Below are 12,500 nucleotides of genomic sequence, written 5' to 3' on the forward strand. Positions count from 1 at the left end.
GAATTTGCGTCGTCAATATTAGTAAATTGAGCATGGCTATTATCAACATAACGTTTGTAAGTTTTTGGTGCAATATTGGCATTTAAATATTGAATAGTATTAGATTCAATATGTTGTAGATATGCTTCTGACATGACGACCATTATGGATATATCATGATGATGGACCAGAGTTTTTTTTAATATATATTTTGTCTTCCCATAAAAAATAACACTTACTAATACAGAGATCAATTAGTTTATGAATGTCTACTAAAGATAATTTAGTTTGTTATATTAGATCATCTCTATCTTTGTTTAGCATATCAATAATTGTAACAGTTGCTTTATCAAGTGGCACTGATGGGTATAAATTGATAACATCAAATGACACTTGAACTTCATCCTAAATAAACCATTCTTTTGCTGTTAATATAAACGAAAATGAATTTTTAAAACAGCATTCATTTTTATTTAAAGTTGGTTGCATTATCTCAACAAGATGTTGCAAAAGTTTATAAAGTGGTGTGCTGATTGTTGAAACTATTATTTGCATTGGATAACCTTTTTCACTTTTATGTGCTTTAATGTACAAATGGGGTGGAATTGCATCTAAAGGATATATTTTACCATATGTTTTTTTATCTAATTTTTTATCTTTTTTTAATTTACTAAGGGTACGTTGAATAAGATTTAGAAACTTCTGAGTTAGATCAACTGCAGATATTGCGCAATTGCGAAGTTGTTTAATTATTTTTTGTATTGCTGATCCCGAATTTAAAATGGCAAACCCATTACCTTTATCAAATGGATATATTTTTATGTTGGTTGAATTTTTGAGCTCATTGATATCTAGAGATTGATTTTTAGAAACATTATGATCAATTTTCACTCTTAAATATTTGGTTAATGTTTTGCTGACATTCTCTCTTAAAAATTCTGCTCTTTTACCGTTCACATTTTTTTCTATATTTAAAGTGCATTCCTCAGTTGATGTTATAGTATCAATAAATGGTATTTTATTTTGTGTTGGAATAAATGGCGGACCAAGACTTAGTAAGTTTTCCTGTTTACATGAGATTGATATATTCGAAAGATTTAATATTGGATTTTTTACAAGGTTAGCAGGTCGTATTGAAATAACATTCAAAGAATTTTTTTATACTATTGTTCTTTTTAGAATTGTTAAGAAAATTGAACTTACGTATTAGGTGTTGTATTATTTGTTCGAATTTAATTTCTCTTGATTTATCAGTTATGCGTTCTATGTTTAACATATCTTCAGGTTTCACAAAATTTTTAATTGCATTCGATAGTTGGATAACCATACGTTTGCTTTGGTAAAATCTTTTTTTAACGTCATTTTTTTGCAGTAATTAATAATTTTTTCCTATATTCGACCATTAGATTGCAACTGCTTTTTGTTTTAACTGGACAATGTTAAAAGATTTAGGTATGATATTATTTAAAAAAAAGAAATAAATAGTATGATACCGTATATGATGTTTTAATGCTTATAATATTATTATACATACTATTAAAGATGTCACTTAAATTATATATATATATATATATATATATATATATATATATATATATATATATATATATATATATATATATATATATATATGTATATGTATATATATGTATATATATATATATATATATATATATATATATATATATATATATATGTATATATGTATATATATATATATATATATATATGTATATGTATATGTATATATATATATATATATATATATATATATATATATATATATATATATATATATATACATATATACACTAAACAAAATCTATCGATTGTTTAGTTTTATATATACATATACATATATACACTAAACAAAATCTATTGATTGTTTACATATAGATATATATATATATATATATATATATATATATATATATATATATATATATATATATATATATATATGTATATGTAAATATATGTATATATATATATATATATATATATATATATATATATATATATATATATATATATATATATATATATGTATATATGTATATATATATATATTATATATATATGTATATGTATATATATGTATATATATATATATATATATATATATATATATATATATATATATATATATATATATATATATATACATATATACACTAAACAAAATCTATCGATTGTTTAGTTTTATATATACATATACATATATACACTAAACAAAATCTATTGATTGTTTAGTTTTATATATACTTATGCATAAATAAAACTAAACAATCTATCAAAAATTAAATATACTAAAAAGTTTATTCAAATACTTTGAAGGTCTCCAACTCCTTGATTACTGGTACAATTTTTGCAAGTGATGGGACAAACTCTGAAGCAAGTAACGGGTTCTTGCTAAGCTAAGATATAATCGAATGAAATACATAAAAAAAAAACTTAACTGTCACAAACTAAAGAGAGGTCTAAAAATTACAGTGGAAGTGTAAAGTTCTGAAAAGTTGGTGTAAATTTAATGTTTGAGATTTCTTGCACTTTCACAACTCTAAAATTAAGTAAAAAAAAGATCATTTGTAAAAAATAAAAAAATTGTCTAAAAATACTTTCTTGTAACAAAACTTGGAGATAATTTTTTCATAGGGAACTATTATCTTACTTGTATGTAATGCACTATGTAACACAATTATTGTTCCTGGCTTCCGAGTGTTTTTTCAAACTATTTCAGCAAACTTTGATTTTATGACTACAGACCTTTTCAAATGTACTTATTCTGATAATAAGGGTATTTCTATGTTTTTGATCATAAATTAGAGTGATAAACATAAACAAGAGTTCGTCCTAATTAAAGAATTTTTAAAACAAGTGTTGGTGTAAAACATTTTTCCTCATATTTTTATGTATAATGAAACATAAATAATTTACGTTTTAATTTTATAGATATGTTGGGGTTCAGTAAAAATGGGTTTTACATAAAAAATCCATATAGTTAGATGACTTTATGTAAATAAAACCAAAAAAAAACAACATAGTTTTAAATGTTGCGACTTATTTGGGTGTAAATAGATGGCTAAGAAAAATAAACTTCCAATATTTTTGTTTTTAAGTTATCTTTTTAGCTCGAAAACTTTATGCAGAAAGAATAATTTTGTTGGAAAGTTTTAGTTTTGTTTACCTTTACTTTACCTTTACTTATTTTTAATGATACATTTCTTTATAATTCTAAAAAAAATGGCGCCTTTAAAGTTATTTAAATATGTTGATATTTCAAACATTTCAAATATTTCAAACATTTCAAATATTTCAAATACTTCAAACTTATTTTTCAAATAAAATAACTACTAGTTAACTTAAAATTTTTGATTTAAGTCTTATTTTCTTATAAACTACTCCAGCTTGAAATAAATACCAAAAAAATACAGAATAAATACCAAAAACTGATGGTACCTAATCTTTAGGCAGCCTTAACACACTCAAAGATACCTTAAATAAACCAGACCATTCATTGTAACCACTAAGTGTGACCACTTAGTTAACACAAGTACAATCTTTTGCATTCCAGTTTTAATTTAAACACCCAATCAAACTAATTCAAAAACATATATACATAATATTATCTACCACCTACTTAATAACACAAATAAACCAGGTGTTAACTCTAACACTGGGTTTATTTTTCTGAAAAATATCCCATGTCAATCCCATGTAAACAAATTATATTTACATTATAATAGTCTGTTATTAGTTTTTTTAAATTCAACATCATCAACAGTTTCAGTAAAAAATTTCATGGCAAAAGCATTAAAAGTTAGCTTTTCTTTACCCTGTATAAGAAGGAAGTAAATTTAAAATTATCTTTTAACTAAAAATAAATTTTAAAGAAAACTTAAAATCTCTTAATTTTGATCATAAAAGAAAATTTTTTTTTTAAAACCTTTTTCCTTATTTTATTTTTGGGAAGTATAACTATTTTTTTTGTTCCAGTCTCTATAATAAAACTATAAACTGTAAACAACAGGTGATTCATAAGTCTTTGCAGACATTTTTATGTCTATATCTTGAAGTAATTGCTTTACTAAATTTTTTTATAGATTTTATTTCTTACATAATAGAATAAAAAAAAATTAAGTTTTTATCTTAATTACAAAGGAAATGGGACACCCTGAAAGAGATCAATAAAAGCTATCTATAAAAGAATTGCAAGTTACTATTTAAATGTTGTTAATGGTAATAAAAATATGGCTGCTAAACACTTTAAATACAAAAAATTACCTAAAAGAACAATTTATTAAAAAAATGAACATTCTTTAAAACTCAACTCAATACTAAAACTTCAGAACTCAATACCAAAAAGAGGCTGCTCTGTCAAAAAGAGGCTACCCTGTCAAAAAGAGGCTGCCCTGTCAAACTATAGCCTGGCAAAGTTAAGAGACTTGTAAAATCTTTCAAAAACAAAAATGAAATAAGTCAAAGAACTGAAGCTAAAAAATTTCACAAAGTACTTAAGTAATAAAAAAAAAATGGAATTCAATATAAAAAAAAAGTAAAAGCTATATATAACTAAAGTTTGTTTTTATTTAAAAATTAATATTTACTATAACAAAACTATAAAGTAGCTTAGATTTAAAGTTTTGCAAAGACTTATAAATTACCCATTAACTCATTTGTTCCCAGTTTTTATAACAAAAATATAAGATATAAATAATTTATTTTGGCTGATAAGTGCAGATATGAAAAATGAGTGGTCAGAGATGCAGACATAAAATAGCTACTCGACTTTGATTTCAACTCGACTTCGACTTACTTGGCTTTTATTATTTGACTTATTAAAAAGAATAAGTGTAACTATGAAAACATAATAATTTTTCATTTTAAGTATTTATTTCGTAATTTGCATAAGTATTTAGAATTTTTTGTTGTTGTTGGGTTAGGGTATTTTCAATATTATTTCATTTAATTTTTGTTGTTGTTGGGTTAGGCTATTTTCAATATTATTTCATAGAAAAGAATTGAATAAATAATATTAGACTGAATATAAGAAATTTTAAATTCTAAAAAATGTTAGAATTTAGATAATGAAAGTTTTGCATAATTATGCATAGCAAATGCAAATTTTGTATGATTATGCATAATTCAGGGAAATTATGTATAATTATGCATAGTTGATGCAAACAATTAATTGCATCACTGCAATAATGTATATAAATATAATTTGAATTATCTATGCTATACTTACTTTACAAAATAAAGAGAAAAATTTATCATTTTAAAATAAACCTGTTCGATACGTTTTTTGGTGAGTACTGATTTAACTACCATAGTCATGTCTCCTGGCGTGTATCCATCTGTTATTTTTGACAATGAACTGAGATCTAAAGCATCTGACACCTTTCCACCATACATTATAATTAAATAAGGCCATAAAACTAAAGAGAGTTATTGTTATTGACATAATTAACATAATTAACATTTAATTCAGCGCGATTTACTAGCACAAAATTTAATAATTTTCTAAATTATCAAACGTATTATACAATTTTTATATACTATATATTTTTATGCATTATATATTTTGACAGAAACTTTTCTGTTAAAACAGAAAAATATTTAATGGCAAAACCTTATCAGTTTTTAAAAAGTAAAGTCGAGAGCTAAATGATATAAACTCAATACAAACAATTGTTCATTTTTAGAACCACTATTCTAGAGTTTAAACATGGCAGAGAGCTAAATAAGTTTTACTTTGTTTCATACCTAATAGTATAATTACCTTAATAGTACTATTACATTATTATAAAATCAATTAAAATTATTGTTATTATTATTTTAATGTTATTCACCTCCCCAAGGCCGAGAAGCCCACTACAGTCAAGGAGGCTACTTTATTGCAGCTACAACCCTCTCTCAACCCTTTACTTCTGAAACACAAACCTTGAAAAACAAGGCCACTGCACGGACAAACAAGTTGAGCCTGGTACTACAAGGGACATGGTCAAAATTGAACTCTGAATTTCTTGCTTATGAAGCAAGCACTCTACCACTACCACATACAATTAATTACTTGATTTAATCAATCAAATCATTTGATGATCTGATAATTGAATCTAAACAAATCCAATAATTTTGACTGATCTGAAACTTTATCATTTATTGATCTATCATTGAAACTTGTTTACAACTTAAAAAGTCCTGATCATCAACTATAACTCATTTTATTGAACTAACTTGCTTTACAAGTAATCTTTTCTGCGGCAGAATCACATATAAGACCAGTTAAACATTACCAGCCAAAAATCAAACATATAAATATATAAATTTTTAGTCTTATTTACTTTTTAAAGAATAAAATCAAAAATTTAAATCTAAAATCTTAATATTTAAAGTCAAAATATTAAAATATTACTATAAAAAATCTTACAAAATCTAGATGAATAGTCAGGGCGTGGTATAAACAAAATTTTTTGGTACAATGAACAAAGCGGTTTTACTTCAGCATCTATAAAGTAAGAAGTCAAGGAAAATGATATTTCAAGTTCGAAAGATTTTATTTTAAGTTTAAACTTGCAATAATTCAACGAAACTTTTTTTATTTGCAAATACACTTCAATAAAAAAAAGTTTAAATAAGAAAACACTTTATTAGGAAAACACCTTAACAAGAAAACTTTTCAATAAAAAACACTTCATTATCCAATATTGAATTAAAAGTACTTTAAAGTGAAAAAGATACTGTAAGGCTCACGAGTTGTGCCAATCAAAAGCACTCTATTTATGGATTTTATTCCTTTAACAAACTTTGGAAGTAATTTTTTTAATCGCTTTGGATCAGTCTGGAAAATATTACAAATTTTATACTTACAAAATATTTTTTGTTTTTAGTAATGGCAGAATCACAAATAAATAAAAAATTGCAAAAATACTAAAAAATACACAAAGATGAATAGTTTTTTAAATATATTTTAACAGCAGAAGTTTTAAAATAAAAAAAATATATATTTAAAGTAACACAATTACTTGATCAGTTTTTGGAATTTTTTTCTGAAACATCTTTTCACAATTACCAATATATACAATTGCAGGCGGAAGTAGACAAGCAACCTGAATAAATTAAAACATTTGCTTAATAAATTATTGGTCAGAAATTAAAAATTTAGAGCTTTTTTGCACTGATCATAAAGTTAAAATATTATTAAAAATTAAATATATGAATGTCGAAAGATGTTACATAAATAATTTTAAAATGTTGTTAAAAATTTATCATAATCTAGGAAATCCATAGTTAGTGAGTGCCCCCTCTTCCACCCAAAAAAAAGTTTGTTTTTTTTACATATTTTTTTACATGAACAGTCATTAAAATCTTTAAAAGTTTGTGTAAATATTTTTATTGTATAATAAATTTATATTTCAAACAAATTTAAATTTACATTTTTATTGTAAATTTATATTTGTTATTAAATTTGTATTTAATTCAAAGTTATATTTTTATTGTATAATAAATTTACATTTCAAACAAATAATAAATACAATTGATAAATATTTTATTTGATAAAAATTTAAACATCAAATCTGTAGGCAGCAGGTAATAGTAAATTAGGTAGGGTGTGGGGTAGAAGGTAGGAAAAGGTTAGTTAGAACCTCAGGTAGTAAAAAAAGTATAGGTTTGATAGGACCTGAGGAAGTAGAAAGGATCAGGTTAGGTACAGTGTGAGAAAGTAGGTAGAAGTAGGTTAGGTAAAAGTTTAATAATCTAGCTAACATACTTTAAAAATTATATGAAGCATCATTTTTAACCCAGATTTACCAGGATACTTTCCATATATATTGGCTGCAGTGAGATCGAAAAAAAGAGCTCCAGTCTCAGTACATATTGCATGCAAAAGCATTTTTTTGCCACAGCCCCGTGGCCCAGTTATCAAGACTGACTTTATTAAAGGTGCATTTTCGTGAACTACTTGTGAACCTGGAATTTAAATGAAATAAAATTTTTAATTTCAAATAAAGTTACAAAACATTTGCTTAATATACTTATCAAAAATATTCCCTAACTTATATATCTTTTCTTATATATCTCTTCTGAAAAACAAAACAATGATTATGTTTATACTAAAAGAAATTTATACATTATTATTTATAAAAATCTATTATTGCACAAATTAATTTTTATTTAATATTATTACATAATTTCTTTCTCCTAATTAATACATAATAATAATACTTTACACAAATCCTAACAAACTCCAATAAAAAGTTATACCAAGTGGCAGTATGCAAAACTCTGTAATAACTCTTCTCACATCAGAAAGTGATGGCATGGGCTCAATATTCATTTGTTGAAAAGTAGTTCCTAAGTAGCTATAATCGCCAATAAAATCTTTTAGTTTTATAAGTGGATAACTTCTTAATATTCCAGCTTGTACTAATTCTTCACAAAGAGATTCAAGTGTACTAAAAAAATTTGCTGATTACTTAATATGAATTAAAACCAATCACGTCTAATGATTTTAAAACAAATGACAATAAAGAAATTAAATAAAAATAAAGAATGCAGAAAATTGGATGTAAAAAAAAATGATTATACAATACTACTTATATAATATAATTCAGTCATTGCACAATCTAGTTCAACTGCTTGAACTAGACTGAGCAATGGAAGCCCAGACAAAAATAAGAAATATTACTATTAAAAAAGCTTATTATTTAAAGGAGGATAAGTAATAAAACAAAGGAAAGCAAACAGATGTTCAGTATAAACACAGATTTATTTTAAGGAGGAAAAGCATATACACAAGGTGAAGTCAACAGTAATTTTATCATTAAAGTAACCTAATGCAAACAGAATGCATAAGCAACATAAAAAAAAATATCTTAAATCTTCATTAAATAAAAAGTTACTAAAACAATTATACACAAAAACACACACACATATATGTGTGTGTGTTTATACATACAAACATACATACATACATACATACATATATATATCTATATATATATATATATATATATATATATATATATATATATATATATATATATATATATATATATATATATATATATATATATATATTTACATACACATGCACACACGCGCACGCACACACACATTATACAGTATGTCAAAAAATCACCTTAAATAATTTTACAAAAAATGAGAATTTTTATGCTTAAATTTAAAATTTTTATCAAATATATACTCTTTAACATTTTAATTACAAGAAATTTATTATCTTATACTATAAAAAAACTATTCAATCATTTTGTTCAGCTACTTTAAATTTAACAAGACTCTTTAATAAAAAAATTTAATTGGATTAGATCTGGTGACTAAGAAACCCAATCTAAAGTTCTAATGTTGTTTTATGTTTTGGACCACTGAGTAGCTAACCTGGAAGTGTGTTTTAGATCTTCGTCTAGTTTAAAGATAAAATATAAAGATGACACTTCTGGTGCATTATTTCATAAGCTTTTTGTTTTTATAGGATCAGTTTAAACTTTTTTTGTCATTATCCTGTCAAAAAAGTGGAGTTTGCCAACACCACTCCAAGCAAAGGAACCCCAAAACATTCATTCAATAAAAAGAAAAAATAAGATAAAAATATATAGAATATTTTATAATGATACCTCCTCCAAGTTTGACAGTTGGTCTTTTATATCTCAATCAATAGATATGGCTGTCTTTGGTAGATGTCCCTTTCTCAGCAAATTTTTTAATATCTATTGTTTTATATTTACTAATGTTTTTATATCCTTTCCTACTTATATAGTGTTCTAGGAGAAGGTGGGCACAACAGGTTAGCCATACAAAATTTTCATAAGAAAAAGAAGATATTAAAAGATTTTAGAGGAGATTTTGCATATAATTCAAAAATTTTTTTACAAAACTATAAAAACTTGAATAAAAATAAAGTATTTTTTTAATTATAGGTTCAATGTCCATGGATCACACTTATGCGGTTTGGACAGGTTTAAATAGTGCTATTTTTATGTTAAAAACATGGATTTGCTGAAACTAAAATGAAGTTGAACAAGTAGAAAAATGAAAAAGAGATTATGATTGCTTTTTTTTTTGCCTGGTGTCAACTAGTTTTGCAGACCATGAATGGGTGTTTTGAACATTATGCTGCCATCATAAAATGAAACTTTATTACATGAAATAATAAAAACAACTCATAAGCTTGTGAATAATAAAGTTGTTCTTTTAGTTCTACCAACTTTATTTTCATGCATTTCGATTCACTGAGAATACTCTCTTTGTAAATCGCAAGCATCTTTTTAAAGCTCAATAGTAGCATCTTCCAAAGCATATCAAAATTGGGAATTTGTCTATGCTTTTTGTTTCCAGGCTGCTTCAATTTTGGTAAGTCTTTCCAAAACTTTAAAAGTTCAATTATCTTGGGTTTAATCAATTGGGCACGTACAACAACATTACTATTTTTAATCCATTAGTATGTGCAGAACTTAAGAAGGTAGCCTGAAAAAGTAGCAGCTGTTAGACATTTGTAGTCAGCTCTGTAAGAAGGAGACTCATCAAATATTTAAAAAAAGTAATTTCTAATGTTGAAATTTAAAGCAATTTGGCATGGAAACATTTGAATGTTTGAAAATATGGAAAAGAGCACCTTAGTTTTTGATTACTTTTTTATTTAATATCTGATCTCTTGACATCAGTCAAATTAGTTTGCTTTTGAGTTGCTTTCTGTTCTAGTAAATTAATGACTTCAGATAGCTTATTAAAAAACCTGCTACTTTACATTGTTATATCCCGACATTTAACATATTATATCCCAACATCTTGCAAATTGTTTCTTTGCTTTAGCAAGCTACTTTACATTCTTTATTTCACTAATTTCAATGGTAAATAAAATTGTCTCAAAATTAACTTTTATACTAAAAACTTATTTCTACTTTTCTAAATTTTCTTTATGATAGACATAGCAAATAACTTCAGACCAATTTTAATTCTGCAAAAAAAATTTGCTTAACCACTTAATATTGTTATAAGAATAAGACTGTCAAAAACCACTTAATATTGTTATAAGAATAAGACTGTCAAAAACCACTTAATATTGTTATAAGAATAAGACTGTCAAAAACCACTTAATATTGTTATAAGAATAAGACTGTCAAAAACCACTTAATATTGTTATAAGAATAAGACTGTCAAAAACCACTTAATATTGTTATAAGAATAAGACTGTCAAAAAACCACTTAATATTGTTATAAGAATAAGACTGTCAAAAAACCACTTAATATTGTTATAAGAATAAGACTGTCAAAAACCACTTAATATTGTTATAAGAATAAGACTGTCAAAAAACCACTTAATATTGTTATAAGAATAAGACTGTCAAAAACCACTTAATATTGTTATAAGAATAAGACTGTCAAAAAACCACTTAATATTGTTATAAGAATAAGACTGTCAAAAAACCACTTAATATTGTTATAAGAATAAGACTGTCAAAAACCACTTAATATTGTTATAAGAATAAGACTGTCAAAAAACCACTTAATATTGTTATAAGAATAAGACTGTCAAAAAAATCTGCTAATCAAAACAATAACAAAATTATTTCATACAATAAATAAAAATTTTGTGGAAAAAAAAAGAGTTAAAAAAGAGATTTGCTGACTTTTTCAACTTTTGGATAAGCGAGGATTTTAGAAGAGATTTTTGAAAAAAGTGGACTTTAGAGAATTTTTAAGAAATGTGTTATTGTGTGAAATGTGAAGTTCTTGTGTTCTAGTGGATGATCTTTAACTTAATCACCAGCTAAGAAAAAAAACTTTTTTTTTCTTAGCTGGTGATTTAGATATTTATTATTAAAACGTTTTTCTTAGTGGGTCTTTTCTTTACAAAAAAAATTTCAATTAAAAAGAGCTAATAGATGAAAATATCATTTTTGTTAAAAATTTGTTTTTGGTGATTCAAATAATATGAATAATTTTTCTTAGAAATAATTTTTTAATTTTTCTTAGAAATAATTTTTTAATTTTTCTTAGAAATAATTTTTTAATTTTTCTTAGAAATAATTTTTTAATTTTTCTTAGAAATAATTTTTTAATTTTTCTTAGAAAAAGTAAATAAATAATAAAAGTAGTTTTATTTATTTTTTTATTATCAAATGAATTTTCTAAATTAAATGAATATTAAATTGTCTATTGTATTTTATTTGCCTCAATGATTGTAATTATTTTATACTTTCTATTATATTCTATTTTTATATTTTATTATATTTATATTTCTTTCTATTCTATTTAAGCAGTTTAACTCTAAAAACAAAAAAAATTGCATCATTTTGACATTTAATGACCTCAAATTTTTGAGATTATTAAATAATATAAGCAAAAGTAAATTTTGCTTGAGTTCTTATGATTGCTATATTTATTATTTGGACTTGAAAAAAAATGTTAACATTTCTTGTATTTATTAAACTAAACATTTAATTATTTAAAGTTAATTATTTATTTTTTTAAATTAAATTATTAAGATAACTTTTTTATTT

At 23.9% G+C, this 12,500-nt stretch overlaps 1 protein-coding gene across 3 annotated transcripts in view; it reads right to left on the reverse strand.

The window, feature by feature from the left end:
- The window catches only part of LOC136082228 (dynein regulatory complex protein 11-like), a 96,215-nt gene that overhangs the window by 11,001 nt on the left and 72,714 nt on the right, over positions 1–12,500 (reverse strand). For all 3 annotated transcript variants that reach the window (XM_065800787.1, XM_065800788.1, XM_065800789.1), the window contains 7 exons: positions 8,245–8,435; positions 7,751–7,950; positions 7,005–7,088; positions 6,721–6,820; positions 6,410–6,487; positions 5,269–5,417; positions 2,310–2,396 (listed from right to left, as the gene is read on the reverse strand). In XM_065800787.1, the coding sequence (XP_065656859.1) occupies positions 2,310–2,396; positions 5,269–5,417; positions 6,410–6,487; positions 6,721–6,820; positions 7,005–7,088; positions 7,751–7,950; positions 8,245–8,435 (889 nt within the window). The remainder of the gene's footprint in view (positions 1–2,309; positions 2,397–5,268; positions 5,418–6,409; positions 6,488–6,720; positions 6,821–7,004; positions 7,089–7,750; positions 7,951–8,244; positions 8,436–12,500) is intronic.

This window comes from Hydra vulgaris, chromosome 07 (genome assembly GCF_038396675.1).
Source record: "Hydra vulgaris chromosome 07, alternate assembly HydraT2T_AEP".
NCBI lineage: Eukaryota > Metazoa > Cnidaria > Hydrozoa > Anthoathecata > Hydridae > Hydra > Hydra vulgaris.